The 15935-nt window shown below is 40.6% G+C and overlaps 1 protein-coding gene across 2 annotated transcripts; it reads left to right on the top strand.

Annotated features, from left to right (window-relative positions):
• Positions 1-1218: 1218 nt before the first annotated feature.
• isl1a (ISL LIM homeobox 1a) lies at positions 1219-8004 on the top strand. 2 transcript variants are annotated; one of them, XM_041936279.1, is made up of 6 exons: positions 1219-1347; positions 1727-1916; positions 2879-3138; positions 4293-4576; positions 5243-5410; positions 7217-8004. In XM_041936279.1, the coding sequence occupies exons 1-6, from the start codon at positions 1320-1322 to the stop codon at positions 7331-7333; spliced, it is 1047 nt and encodes a 348-aa protein (XP_041792213.1). In that variant the 5' UTR covers positions 1219-1319; the 3' UTR covers positions 7334-8004. The 2 variants fall into 2 exon arrangements, with proteins under 2 accessions (XP_041792213.1, XP_041792212.1); XM_041936278.1 differs by having other exon boundaries at positions 4290-4576.
• Positions 8005-15935: the final 7931 nt, after the last annotated feature.

The raw sequence follows: 15935 nt of genomic DNA, 5'->3' as shown, positions 1-15935 counted from the left end.
CATGGAAAAGACACCATCTACTAGAGAGGGATGGAAAGCAGGATTTTGAAATATAGGAGCCTGTGGTGAAAAGGTTTACAGTCCAAAATGGCATCTAAACTGATTCCATATTTTGAGATTCGTCTTGACTTAAATATTTTTGCAGTATTTTGAGCAGGCTGAACCACTTGGGGCGTAATCTGAAGCAGCCAGTGAAGATGTCATACAAGAAGATGTTGTGGTAAGGCCATGCCCCCCAACCTCTTGGTTTCTGCAGGGATACCTTGCAGATTCTTGGAGTGTATTATTCCAAACGTACCTTGACATAATCTCATCAAGATTACAAAAAAGGGTCTATCTATCTATCTATCTATCTATCTATCTATCTATCTATCTATCTATCTATCTATCTATCTATCTATCTATCCATCCATCCATCCATCCATCCATCTAGTTGTGGTAGGCCTTTAATTTCCCTTTTAAAAAATGTGTTCAGCCGAGAGGTTACTGTTGTGTGTTTTCGGTGTGAGTAGGTTACAAACACAAGAGGGCGTGTTGGTGTGTGTCAGAGCTGCTTCTGCGGGTCCTCGCCTGCCACCGCTCTGATGTAAGGCTCACACCATCAGTTGCTCTCTGATGAGAGCCGTACATTAAAGTTTTAGTAATATTTTTCGTCAGATTCAGTGGCTACCCGTTTCTCTGGGCTTTTAGATAATCATCCCGTTTGATTCCGGTTTGCTTTTCCAAGTAATCTCTCACAAGGCTGTTTTCTGATTTTCTGAAGTTAGTATTTTAATAAGTAAATTAGGATTGTGATAATTCAAGTCAATGTGTTCTCGTGATAGCAACACAAGGCAGATATATAAGAGACATGTCTAGGAATGTTTCCTCTATGGCCTACCGCATGTCCAGTTCAAATTTAAAGTTAAAAAATTATGACATGAGGTATGGATTTTCCTTTATGGAAAACCGAGTAGTCACACAGACAAATTAACGTAACAGAATAGGAAAAAGGAAAAGCTGGAAAACAAATTATACGCACCAATAAGTGTGCCAGTGCGTACATGTGTGCGCGAGCTCGTGTGTGGTTCGTGCTGGTCAGGGTCTGCAGAACCAATCAGCTGCTCATGCAGATGACGTGCTGCTGTCCTACGTCAGCCCCGCTGCTTGTCAGGATCAGAGCGCCACACACACCGGCAACAAACACATACACACACTCCCTCTCCGAGCCGGACAGCACAGCCCCTGGCCCGGCAGCCCGGCAGCGGAGGACACATCCAGGCTTCCAGGTGCTGCAGCCCGCTGTTACAGTGGACTTAACATCGCCTTACTTTGTGGACATGGGAGACATGGGGGATCCGCCGAAAAGTAAGAAACTTATTCGGTGTTGGGATACGATCCTGAAACTAAATTCAACAAAACTTGATGATGATTTGTTCATGTGTTCTCTACTTGATGCCAGAGGACAGAACATATTTTCTTGGCCTATTAAAGAAATCGGTATCCTAAAATAATGAATTGAAATGTCATTCATTCTAACTAATTACTTGAAAGTGTCAGTATCGGTTTAAGGAATCGGATGTTACCTATAGTTTATTTATTCTGGCTTTTAAAAACAACAACAACAACATTATGGATTCTTATTCTTCTTAAGGCCATTTTTTATATTGTTAGATGAGTCTAATTAGTCAGCAGACAGTTGTGAAAGCTGTGTGTGATAAATCCTGCTCATGGTCTGGTCTTCCAGAGAAACGGCTAGTGTCTCTGTGCGTGGGCTGCGGGAACCAGATCCATGACCAGTACATCCTGCGGGTTTCCCCGGACCTGGAGTGGCACGCCGCCTGTCTCAAATGTGCCGAGTGCAGCCAGTACCTGGACGAGTCTTGCACGTGCTTCGTCAGGGACGGAAAGACTTACTGTAAACGGGATTATATCAGGTAGGACGGCCGGGACGGGACGACCCGCTTCAGATACGAAATTGGAGCTGGAACTGCATAGCGAAAGGATTTCTAACTCTTTTATATTTTAGAATATCAGATTGAGAATTTTCAATCTAATTTAAGACACGTGGAGACCTGTTTCAGTGGGTTTCAGATAATATGGTCAGAAACATCATCAGTGCTACGACTTGTTTTAGACAGTGCTTCTTTGTAATGTAATGAGGGTGTCAGCATTTCATCGTCTTATGTTTATCATGCATTTCGAAGAGCTGGAACAATGTATATGAGGCCTACAAAACTTCTTTATTTCTCAACGAGAGCCAGACTGTGGCATCCTATACGCCCTGCTTCGTGACGGATGGACCTGAGGAAATCCCAAAATCAAAAAAAACAAAAACAAAAAAACTTCCTGCCTCTTACGATGCAGCCTGTAAATTACTCACTGATTCGGTGTTGTTACACCGTTACTCGATTATTCGATTAAAATTTGAGCAGGCCTTCATTTATTGTCTAATGAGAAAATCCCTTTCAAAGTTGGACGCTACTAAAAAAAATCACACTGTAAATAAAAATATCTAAAAAAAACAAATGTTCACTCGAATTATATTATATCGAGGTATAACATAAAAAGAATGCGCTACTAATGTTGATTTCTACTGCCACCAGCAATAATAGTAATAATAATAGTAATGATAATAATAACTTATTATTATTATGGGTGGAAATATTGTTTAACAATTATCAGAAATTGTGTACATGTGCATTCTATATTTTTAAAACGGCAACATTTAGATAGAATATTAGCAATAACAATTATTATTATTATTATTATTATTATTATTATTATTATTATTATTTCGGTCATGTATTCAGCTGCCTGCGGTCAAACTGATCCGACCGTGTGTGTGTGTTTGTGTTTGTGTGTGTGTGTGTGTGTGTGTGTGTGTCCGCGCGCGCAGGTTATACGGGATTAAATGTGCTAAATGTAACATCGGCTTCAGCAAGAACGACTTTGTGATGAGGGCCCGCTCCAAAGTCTACCACATCGAGTGTTTTCGCTGCGTGGCCTGCAGTCGGCAGCTCATCCCGGGGGACGAGTTCGCTTTGCGGGATGACGGGCTCTTCTGTCGGGCCGACCACGACGTGGTAGAACGGGCCAGTCTGGGCGCCGGAGACCCGCTCAGCCCGCTGCACCCTGCCAGACCGCTACAGATGGCAGGTAAAGTCCCGTGGAGTGGGAGACAGGCCACGAGGACTGTTCGCCTAACGCTGGCAGATTTAGCCTACAGACTGGGTCTACTGTCATTTGCTAGGCGTGTCTGGCTGTGACTTTTTTCTTTCCCCAGTGTTCCGAAACTTTTTTTTTCCGTAATTGGATTTTGTCAAGGTGGTCCTTGAAAAAAAAACTCCAGCTGACTACATGAGACATGACGCTGTGATGTCATATTGAAACAAACAGCACCTCTTGTGTTTCACATTGCCACTGAGTCGTATCCAGGCGCACTGTAATGTAATGTCAGAGTAATTTACTAGTCAGGTTTGATCTGTACAGTAAATGTCATACAGACACGATGAAGCCGCTCCTGGTGCCATAACTATCAAAAGGAGCTGTTCTGTCTTCGTATTCGGAGGTTTTCTGTTGGACTGGTTCTGGGTTGTGCTCTTCTAAATATATACTGTCTATTACATTTTCCTTTCAGCATACCACTGCTCAGTCAGGCCAGGCTCTTTAGATTAGATATTGTGGGCGCTCCTGACAGATATATACCAAGTTATCACCGCCGGGGCGGGGGGAGTGCAAAACTGGGTCCGGGATGCGTTTGGTCTAAACTAAAAATGCTGCGCAGTGTTTTGCACGTCTGGAATGAGTTGGAGGATTTTTCTCTAGCTGCACAGCAGGCAACACAGAATTGCCATCTCGCTCATATTTAGCATGCATTTTGACCTTGGATCGGATGAGCCAGTCAGAGCTGCGCTCTTCTCCTGCATTTAAACCTAATATAAAGTCTGGATATCCGGAACTCACGAAATATAATTCTACCACAGGACTATTTTATGTAGAATTTACAAACGCAATGTAGAATTCGGATTCTGTTACTCAAACGGCCCGGGTCAGATCTTCAGTGGCCTTTGGTGGTGCGTAAGCAGCGTTGTGTCTGAAAAGTATTACTGAGCAAGAAAGGTGTGTATAAAGATGATTTAAACTAAGTCACAATTGACAAAGTTCTGGAAAATAATTGAATAAAAACCACGAGCCTATGTCATCCGTCCACACAATTTCTAATCTTTGCCTTGTCTTGTAATGGCACACTGCAGGCACATTTGAAGAGTTTCCCTTCCTTGAGTTGTTTTTCCGTCTATTCTCCACAGCAGAGCCAATCTCTGCACGGCAACCCGCGCTGCGACCTCACGTACACAAACAGCCGGAGAAGACCACCCGCGTCCGGACGGTGCTGAACGAGAAGCAGCTGCACACGCTGCGGACCTGCTACAACGCCAACCCGAGGCCCGACGCCCTAATGAAGGAGCAGCTGGTGGAGATGACCGGCCTCAGCCCGCGGGTCATCCGGGTCTGGTTCCAGAACAAGCGGTGTAAAGACAAGAAGAGGAGCATACTGATGAAGCAGCTGCAGCAGCAGCAGCCCAATGACAAGACGGTAAGGGGATGCTGCATACTGCGATTATGCTGAAATGGGAATGGATAGACGACATTAGGACAGAACGTACGTTTTGTGTTCTTTGACTTAAGTCAGACCCCAACTTTGCATCTCTGTCTTACATTATTAATTAAGATGTTGTTTAATGTTTAACCCCTGAATAAATAAAAGGTATGTTCTCTCCTCTATTTAAGCGACATGACCAATAAGCCTGCAAACGGTAGTCAAGTCAGTTACATTCACAAACCCCAAATCACACCCTTGTCAGGGACAGTGGTTTATGTTGTGAGATGTGTGCGTAAACTCATAAAGGCCTTCAGTTGTTTTAAGGGCCTGGAGTTTTGTGGACGAGCCCAGGACTGTGAAGTCAGACGTGCAGGAGCAAAAGCAGAAAGATGTCACCATACGCACAAACATATCAATCTGTGTCTCTGTTTATTTGTGTTTATTTTCTTAGCTTGCTTATTGATTGTTTTGCAGTAGTCTTCTGATTGACTTGTGGATTCTTTTCGGATACCACCCCCCTTTCCTCTAGGGCGCGCATACACACACACACATACACACACACACACATACACACACACACACACACACGGATATAATCTGTAATCACCCACAGTGAAAGATGTGTATACTGGTTGCTGATCACGAGGCGTCCTCTTGCAGAACATCCAGGGAATGACGGGCACCCCGATGGTGGCAGCGAGTCCGGAGCGGCACGACGGCGGCATCCAGGCCAACCCAGTGGAGGTGCAGAGCTACCAGCCTCCCTGGAAGGTCCTCAGCGACTTCGCCTTGCAGAGCGACATCGACCAGCCGGCCTTCCAACAACTGGTTCGTGTTTTTGTTCACTAAGTCGCTCAGGAACTCATGCTTTTAATTCATTAATTTATACAGTTGTATATAGGCTATTAGATATAACATTTAGACAGGCCTATATGGGATATGATAACATTATATAATCAATGTCAATGCGATACAAAAAAAGTTTGTCTATGGAATAGGTATTTGAAATAGCAGTTTGTACCACACAAATATGTACAATTAGTGTGTACTCTTCCACCCCGTGATATTGTTTAAACACTGAAATTATATCTTGAAACCAATATTTACAAAAAATATTTTAGCTGCTCCTCAACAAAGCATTTTCTCCGCGCCCGTGGATACTTCTGAGTCAAGTTCCCAATATTTCCGTGGACATTAAAATGCGTCATTCTGGTTTCATGTTGGATCAGATGTTTGCTTAGTTTTCAACATGTTTCTTTCTTTCTTTTATGTTTATGTCCTTCAGCGGACTGTGAACAGTCGTTTGACAGAGCAGAGTAACAGGAGCAGTGCTTATTTTAATGAAGCCGTTCCAGCAGCAGTTTGTGGGTTTTGAGCGACCTCATAACAGTATTCAGCACCCTTGACCACTGCTGTCAATCATCTCAAGTGGTTCACTATTTTTCTGTTAGATTCGCGTTCTTTGATAGATGGAGGCCTGTTCATAATTTGGCCTGGACTAAAAAAAAAAAAAACACTGTCTCATGCGTGGGACCACAGACACAGAACCAATGTTGGCTTTTAAACCTTAGGACATAATCGTATTCCTATTTTTATATTTATTTTTGAGTCATACACACAGACAGAATGATACAATCACCTGAAATCTGAAATAAAATGAGTCCCAGCATAGAAACGCTGAGGCTTTGCGTGTACACAAAACAATGCCACGTGTGTCTTCGCCACATAAGTGGATTATTAGCATTTAGGTTATGGCAAGAACTGGAATATGACATGCAATTAATCCGTTCGAGGTTCGCTGCTGGAAAGGAGGTTCGCTGCTGGAAAGCTGAGCTGTGTCTAGACATGTAAAATACTGTTAGTTATGGATTAAGTCAATATTGGGGAACTCTTTCATTTAATGTTAACATCACAACTATGGATGATAAGAGAACTGCTTTAGTTAAACATTAACGCCTGCACCTTGGAGCTGAGCTGACTTCGTGGTCCTTTGGTGCTTATTTCATTTACTTGATCACTACAGCATACAGGTGTTTCAGAGATTTGATTCTGTTTTTTAATCGTCCTGGCAGCCACTGTTTTTACCTTTTTCCAACCGTACAATTATCAAGCAGAGCCTTCGATCTTCTATAAAAAATGTAAAATATCGAAAGATTATCAGTCAGAGCGAACACCAAGTCTCCTCTCCGCGCTGTAAATTAGACTGTCGTTCCTATCGTATCGGTCTAACGCAGTACAAATCCCTCTACAATGAATAACAGCAATCATTGTCAAATTCTGAAAACGATGACAGATGATGCCCACTGCAACGAATCACTAAACTGATAAATTAGTTTCAAGTCTTTGCAACTTAATTTTCATTCATTGGCAAAATTGCCCAGCGTCATGCACGGCTGCAGAAGCCTCCAGTACGCTGAAGCAGCGCGTTGGACCATCATGTAGGATGAAGTCTGCTGTTTGTAAATGGACAGAAGCATGCGCTGATCCACACAGCGCGGTTTTTCTGCCAGCTTTTACTCTGTGTCTCCACTCTACCTGGTGAGAAACTGAGAATGCGTTTCCAGTCATCGCTCTGACACAAAGTCCCTGTGGTGCATCCAGATGTTGCTGACCGCTGCATGATGTGTCCCGCAGGTCAGCTTCTCGGAGGGGGGACCGGGTTCGAACTCGACGGGCAGCGAGGTAGCGTCGATGTCGTCTCAGCTTCCAGACACGCCGAACAGCATGGTATCCAGCCCCATCGAGGCCTGAGCCGATGCGGCATGGCCGGACTGTACTGAACACACAGCCCCTGTTCATCCTACCCCCGCCCCCGCCCCCGACTGCACCAAACAACCCCCTTGGTTGTATTTTGACACTGTGAAGACAATCATGGGATTTAACCACAGCCACCCATTATAATGTCCACCCAGGATCGACACACGTATGCGTCATCATGGCCGGAGCTGCACGTTCACGCCTGGTTACAGTTGCCAAAACGAGAAGACATGATAAATGGGACTGCTGAGTAGGAGAGAAATCTGAATCCTGTACTTGCAAAATGCTGTGCCCTACTTTGACAAGAAAACAATGACTGACTGGTGATTTTTTAATTCGATACATGCGCCTCATCATGTAGACTATTTGCAGGGGAATAGCACTGTTTTTCTCCATTTAATTACACCATTTCCTTCATGATCTAAGTACTAAAGCATTTGCAACAAGGTATACCTCTATTTTGCCACAAGCTTCGTGGGACATTTGTGTGAGTTAGTGTCCGTCCGAGATTTTGTTTTTCCCCAAAGATGTGTATAATTAATAATAAGTTAAAAATACCGTTAGCTCTGGAAGAAAATGTTTTGTTTGTTCCCGTGCAACAAAAATTATTTATTATTTATTGTCGAAAAAATTGCCACCTTTTGTGTAACTTTCTTTACTTAAGTAAAAAGGATCAAAAAAGATTGGAGATTGGTCTGTGGATTTTCTATCACAATTTAATGTTTCATGTTTTAAAAAATAGTTTTCAAAAAAGGCTCATAACAAGAGTTAAACTACCTTGAAAGTGTTTCTCTTGTGAATATTCGCACAACATCAGATCTATTAAATGGTTTGATAGATATGTGGTTAATTGGGTGTCATGTTGGTCCAGATGCTGCCTCAGTTTATCAAATTAGATACCTGCTTTAGAGCAAACTCCACTGCAAAACATATCGAATAAATCTTTGGAGTACTAATATCCTAGTTTATAACTAAGTGATCAAATCTTATGAGATTGAATGAGTTTCAAGAAATGTTTAGAGATGTCATTACCCTATCTTGATTCTAGTGTCATCTGTCTTCATTTTTACAAGACATAGACAAGTACAATAATATCACCACTATTTTTTAATGTTTTAAGAAAAATCTGAAAATAAATTGCTTCAGATATTCTAAGCCCTGTGGCTTTTTACTATCAAACAGCCAATTCAGAGATAGAAATATTAAACACAAATGGAGTGTTTAGAGGAATAATATATGTGTTTCCTGGGATTTAGATTTTTCATATCAAAGCTTTGTCAGAAGCTGCTGTTCTTCATAAAACACCATACCAATAGCCTACCTGCTGAGGTAATGTCTCAATATGTGCCAAAGAAAGGGGCTTTACACCCTGTTTTAGTTTGGTGTATTTGACTGTGTAGGCTGACAGAAGATTTGAAGGTATACATTCCTCATTCTTCAATCTGCAAATTGGTTAATGCAGACACTGAATATTTTCCTTTCCACAAGTTTGAGACTGTTCACTGAAATATGAAAAAAAAATCATAGAGGCCATGTGTTGATTATGTCATTCTGTCAGCGCATCACTGTCATTGCAACTATACTCAATGCTGTTTAAGTCTCCTGTCCTATGAGCTTGCCGTGCAGCAACAGTTTCCAGAAATCCACATCATACCATCTTAAATGGAACTGAATTTATAGCCAAAGTTGACAAGTAGACTTAAAATGTCTTGCCTTATGAATTAGTTGATTCATTTAAAAACGAACAAAAACGTGTCAAATTGTGTCTCCAGGATTATTGTCCCTCTGCAGGTAAATACATTAATCTTAAAATCTAGCAAACATTAACGACCAAATAATATTTGTGCATATTTGCAATTATCATGTCCCTGTAATTACTATTGAGAAATAGCTCACATGTATAAATACAAGACACAACACAAACTGTCTACAGAAGTCACTGTTGATTTAGACCCAAATAACCAATTAATCGACCAAGACCATCATGATTTTTATCTAAAACATGTTCCCCTCCAGGAATTGAATATAAGCTTTTTTAGTCATATTATGAAGCTGCTATGTGTTCCATTCTCTATCAATCTCACATTTCAGGGATCACCTGCATATTTTCTTACAATAACATGTCCGATTGTGATTGAAACTGAGGTGGTAAATTTCCACTGGTCTGCCTGTGTCCAAAGGGCTATATATTGTGGGTGTTTCAGTTGAAAATAGAAGGGAAATTACTTTTTCAACATAATACTGTTCAGTGAATGACATAAGATGTGTATGTAGATAACATCACTAATGTACATCACATGTGAAACTGATTTCTCTACAAAAATACACAAATTCAGAAAGAGCATAACTACAACGCAGGATGTTATTATAAAAAATGAAATGTCCTTCATAGCTGGAATTGTAATGTACTATATATTAAGAAATGATACAAGCTTTTAATCTAAATGTCCAATATACACATATGGACTTCAACAAAACCAACTGAAAATGTGACATTAGAGTAATTATGATGAGACAACAATGATTTTTGTGCAAAATTTGCTTCCATGAGTAAAGGCAACGAAATGTGATCAGTGATGCCACCTATGGTGGTACCTTCAGCTGACGACTAAAGTTAGCAGAGGGTTAAGTCACACCAACAGCTCAATTCAATGAATATCTTCCATTACTTGATGGAGTTTCCTCTCAGCCAGAGTCTTCAGTCTTTTTTCCCCTCAACTTATTTCAACAAGGTCATTTTTGCCACTGTTTTAACTTTGGCTTCTTGAAGTTTATTCACAGAGACTTAGACATATCATTGTTTACCAGGAGGTGATGGTACGCTACAAGAAGCATGGGAAAATGCCACTACTCCAGGGAGTACCTGGCAGATTTTTTGCTGTGATATTGCTAATTGTTTCTTACCAGTTTAAAGACAAGATCACCAACTCAGGGCATCAATGCAATGAATCAGACTTGTTGCATAACATCATCAATGAATTCATAAGCAACAAATGAAAAGTACTGAGTGAACACAAAACAAAGTTGTACAATCAGTCTGAAGGACAAGATTTAAGAGCATGCTGGAATAGACAGGAAAAGAACAAGTCGAGGGGGAGCGTGTACGGAGGGCTTTATCTTTGTGCGAATGTATTGCCTTTGGCCTTTTTGCTACATTGAGGAAAATGCCACATGCTGCGCCTGTCTGTCTGGTATTTCCATGTCCCTCCATCCAGAGAGGTGCAGTGAGGGGAGTGTCACTAGCAATCCTGTGATGCACTGTAATTTTGGTGTCAAGATTCACTGTATTTTGCACCTTCTGCTTGCTGCTCAGAGCAGGTCAGCAGCTGAGTGCACAGTGCACCAATGCACCCACATACATCCCTTTTTATGATGCTGTTCTCGTCTGTTTCATTTTCCAAAAAACATTTACATGCACCCTAAGGATACATTTATTCCTCATTCACAACAGCTTCCATGCTATAGGTTCTGTCTTTTCTGTCAGTTATTGGCTCCACATATAGCCATATAAAGGTTGCCTATACAGTTCAGGTTTTGTTTAGGTTTAGACACAACAACCTCCTCCCTCTGAAGTTTTGAGGCAACTTTCTGCTACTTTCACTTTTGATTCTGACAGTCAAGAGTCACAATTCGCACAACCACTAGAGGTCGCTTGTTAGACAACAGCAAACATAGGTGACATTTGAACAAACTGCTGACCATAAAATAAAAATATACCAAAAGTACTCCACAAGGCCCACACACATTGAATGTAATGCTCTTGACAGTGCTTTGTGTTCTGCGCCATAATTTACTAGTTTATATTCACTTTCACTCACAATCAGATAGAGCAGGGTAAATTCAACTCTGACTATTACGTAATAGTCTTTCTGCTTTTTCTTTTGTCTACAAACATAAAGTAACTGAAATCATGTATTTCAATGAGACCACTGTGTAAGCACAGAGAGGACGCTTCCTCAGAGGGCTCAGGTATAAAAAAGGAGACTTGTCCAGCAGAAATGTTGGTCCAAGCTAAATTTTTACCCACAGCAAAGCAACATCAGGGCAGCGCACTGTGTTGGCCAATCAAATCTATCCACATGTAGCCAGCTGGCAGAAAATACAATGGTACAATGCCATGACAGATCATCGTTTGGGAATAACAATAACTGGCTGGAAAACCTGAACTTAAAAAAAAAAAACAAAATTATGAGGTTATAGCTACAGCAGCTAACATGGCACCCGTAATTTCATTTGGGAAATGGCAGCTAGTGGCAGTCATAACCTGAAGTAAATACACCAATTAATTTGTTCTTAAGTCTTGGAAAATTAACTGCTTCCATTTCCCCAATGAGCAGTTTAAGAACATAGAAGCCACCTCACTCTCACACTTGGAGCAAATATGTAGCCTTGTCAGTAAAACGGACGAGAGACATACTAGAAGTCTCGACAAAAACTCACATTACAGTAGATGCCCACAGTTCGTAAAGACCGAACTACATCCAAATCTGATATTACCTCCACGTTGAAGTCATATAATCATTTATTTCTAATTAGTTAAGAGTGGGATTGGCTAACAGTTGACTTTCTCTAGCAAATGAGGCACTGACCTACAGGGCAATCCTGTAAGTCTTTCCTGTGAGACAGCCAGTTTCTCCATTCATTTCACTGCTTCATGTAACTAGACTTCCTGAGACTGGACTTATACAAAGTGACAAAGTTACATTATTGCTGCATGGTGACGCAGGGCAAACTCAATCTATCTGCACTTTTTGCATATGCAACAGTTGAATAATCATATAATTACAGAATAAGATATGAATTGCTTTAGTGTTAATAATACAATAATAATGAATAGTAATAGTCTAATAGTAATTTTAGCTATACACTTTTAATAATAGCCGTAATAAAATGAATAGAAAGTATGGTGGGAAAGTCATATTCAGAAATCTTTAACACTATGGTGTGCTTTGGAAAAGGGTCAGCAGTAATGTGAAATAAAACGTGTGGCTAAAATGTGGAATACAGTGTTGTGGTCATCTGGGGGTAGGTTTAGGATTTGATCCTAGTTCGTAGAAAAAAACATTTAGAACAAAATGCCCTGATCAAGTTCACACAATCCAAAATATGCATTAATTTCCTGTGAAATCAGGCTCATCATCATAATAAAATTGCACACCAGAAGCCAGGTGAGACGAGTTTGTTGAGCCTCCACAAAGTGACAAAGGGAAATGTGGAGACAAACTCTTTGCCTACAGTGGTGCCTCTCCTCTGTTGCATGGATGGGGATCTGGGCAGGGGAAGCTAAGAACCAGGACAAAGAATCCTGATAACATACCCTACAGGTTTGTCTGGCTCTGGGACTGTATTCAGAGCCAATGGAGAGATCAGACAAAAGCTGCACTGTACCACGGGCAGGCTGAAGGAAACAATTGCGGGCCTCTGGATGAGACCACATTGAACTGGGATGGGAAAAGAGCAAGGGAACTAACTCTCCCAGAAATCTGGCGCCTGACTCCCAAAAAGCCCACCAGGTTAGTAGTGGGAGTCTGAGACAGTGTCAGGTCAAAGGGTTGTAAGGGACAATGCAAGTCACAATGCTTGGATCAGTTCTATTTACCTCCATATGCCAATAAAATAATTTGTAAATGTTTGCACTGGAAAGAACAATATGAACCAAATTTTCAAGTGATCGTGCAATAACTGTTCAAATGTTCAGTTTCTTACATAATAGAGGAACTGTGTAGTCATAAAGACTATGAACATGTAAATTTGGCAACTGGGTATTAGCACGTCCCTCCCAGCAGCATTTCACTTTAACTTCATAAGAGCAGCAGCAGTGATAATGTCATTGAGCAGTGCAGCAGTGGTTTTTGGCAGAGCAAAGACTGATTGTAGTTGGGCAACTTAATTAGAGCACCTCTTACAAATGTTGTGTTACTTGCTTCAGTGAAAGGAGTATGTTGAATGTAAGCATATAAATATATGAAGCCTTGCTAGTGGACTCAACAGGCTGAAAAGGTTTACCACAAAGTTTGAAAGTTTTGAGTAAAACAACTAACTGGCAGCTCTCAGAGCCTTAGCAGTACTGGTGCTAAAATATGAAAGTGTCTGTCCTGTTGATGGGGCAACCAGAAAATTAAACATCCCAAAAGGCATGAAGGAGTATGAGGCAGAGATCATAAAACTGCTCTAGATGGTTGATTCACGTTCTTAGTCTTAGTCTTAGTCTAGTTTTGTGGAAAATGTTGCTGGTTAACCATAACTCAAAACTGCTGCTACACCTGAACTTCATCTTCAGTTATAGCAGGAAATTAAAAGAAACTGAGGCATCATACAAAACTATAGGAAACCCTCAGTGGAAAGTATAATATCAAAGGACAAGGGTTTGGTATCAAGGGCGAAAAAAATAATTGCGAGAGATTCTGAAGTCATGAAAAAAAATGTTAATAACAGCACTTCATGCAGAAGCCTCCTTACTTTTTGAGATCCTGGTTCATCCTTGGCTAAAAGTCCTTCATTCTGCAGTGTAAAGTGTCAAGAGCTGCTGCTGAAAGCCCAAACACCAGTTTTTAGTGCCCAGTCAGTAAAGCTACAGAGCTCATGGCCATCTTTCACAGCAGTGAAAACATGGCACTGTTTCGACATCAGTGCTTTAAGCAGTGGGGACACCAAAGCACCAGTGCGGAACAACAACAACAAAACAGACTGTCTGAGTCACTAGCATAAAAATAAGAAATATCTAAACATTTTCGGAGATACACTTATTAGTTGACAACAATTTTCCCATTCATCCTCTCGTGTCACTTCCACAAAGAAAGCAATAATTTCCAAAAATGTTCATTTATTCAGATACTGGGATGCATGTGCAGATGGAAATTTTAGCTTAGCCATAAAAGAAGACGATACGTCACGGTGACCAAAATCATTTGCAGGCTGCTTGCTAGCATCAGTGTATGTGCATGTATGAATGGTAAATTAGAGGCCAAATGGAATGCAAGTGGCAAATGTCATGCTAACCCTGACAAACAGATCGCTGTCAACCCCCCAGCAACTATACCTCCAAATGACACAAGGATGGAGTGCATTGTGAGCACATAAACAACTGAACAGTGGGTGCTGGCCCTCACCTAACATTTAAACTATTACTATACTACTATAATTATCGGCATTAAATTAGGTAAACACTGTTTGTTGTGTTTGTAACTGTATACAGTCCTCAGAATTATGTCCATTATGTGTCATTATTTGTTTTCTGTCCGGCTGAGGGGCATTTTTAGGTTGGCTGATTAGGTTGTTTAAATAATATTATTCATCACATTATAAAAATTAGGAATTTGACGCAACATTCTCTTTTGTGTTTGTGAGCCCATTGATTTTTATTTTTTTATAATTACTCTGCTGATTAAAGTGTCTCTTGACCAACACTATGACAACAGGACGATAAGGTTGCTAAAAACTTCCATACTTTTCCTTTTACTTCTAGAAAGATGAAAAGAGCATAAATGCTTCACATGAAACTATTTTAATAGCCAACCCAGGAAGAAAACTGCATGGTTCCGACTGTCCAGTAATATAAGTGAATACTTTATAAGCATAGCTGTCTGCATTAGACTAACTCCAATCCATCTGTTCAGAGCACAACTCTCCTTCACTTTAATGTTTTAAGTTTAATCTTTAGCCTGTTAATAATATAGAGATCCAGTCAATTTACCAGCAGTAACCAGAAACTCTTCATCTGAATGCATGTACATTGTACAAGAGCTCCTCCGGTCATCTCACTGATAGCATCTCAGAAACCAAGGCAACACAAATCCAGTGTTGTCCTCTGAGACACCAGTGCCCCAAAAATCATCTGACTGGGCTTCACTGACACTACTTTTTGGATTTGTCATATGCTGCATCTCAGAGAACAAGAATGAGTACTAACAAGTGTAATTGTGTTCGGACATGTCACACAATGAAGAAACACTGAGATAAGGCAGAAAATACAAGTATTAAACTACTATTGTGTGTGTATCTAAAGCCTGATATATTGTCCTTCTCTGTGCAATTGACTTTGACAATGAGCCACACTGTTGCATTGAGTGGTATGTTCCTTTATTAGCATGACCTCAAACATTTTCACATCATACCAACTACACTGGGGCCGTTTGTAGTTCTTCTCATGAACAGGTCTTAAGAGTAGTGGAGCAAGCAGGGATATTGATACGCAAAGGTTGATTGGGTTAAGTAAAACTGGACTGTGTGTTTACAGATTCTTTGCATGTTGCCCATGTTGTTATAAAATGCACATTATAACATCTATTACCCACAGCTGAAAACAGTCCCCAGACAAATGCACTGTTTCCTCCTCTCTGAGTAACGCTTATTAAGAATGACAGTGTCCAGCTGTTTTGGGAAATAATTATTATTATTGTTGTTGTTTTGAAAGATGTATGTCACAGAGCCACTGACTGAGTATGAAAATCAGAAACTACTGACAGACAATTTTTTGGCTGTGTTTTTTTTTATGACATTTTTTGACAATTACAAAAATATAGAATAACACCAGTGGTATTCCAATGGAGAAAAAAATCAACTAAATTCTATTTGTTTATTTGTACATCCTGTTCTA

This window comes from Chelmon rostratus, chromosome 5 (assembly GCF_017976325.1).
Source record: "Chelmon rostratus isolate fCheRos1 chromosome 5, fCheRos1.pri, whole genome shotgun sequence".
NCBI classification, from domain to species: Eukaryota; Metazoa; Chordata; class Actinopteri; order Chaetodontiformes; family Chaetodontidae; genus Chelmon; species Chelmon rostratus.
Note: the sequence above shows the minus strand (reverse complement) of the source record. Positions and strands in the feature narration are given on the sequence as shown.

Excerpts from the sequence above, each read along its gene's own strand:
- isl1a (XM_041936278.1), top strand. The coding sequence starts at position 1,320 with ATGGGAGACATGGGGGATCCGCCGAAAA. Across the intron at positions 3,139-4,289 it reads CAGACCGCTACAGATGGCAG|CAGAGCCAATCTCTGCACGG; the intron begins GTAAAGTCCCGT and ends TATTCTCCACAG. Across the intron at positions 4,577-5,242 it reads AGCAGCCCAATGACAAGACG|AACATCCAGGGAATGACGGG; the intron begins GTAAGGGGATGC and ends GTCCTCTTGCAG.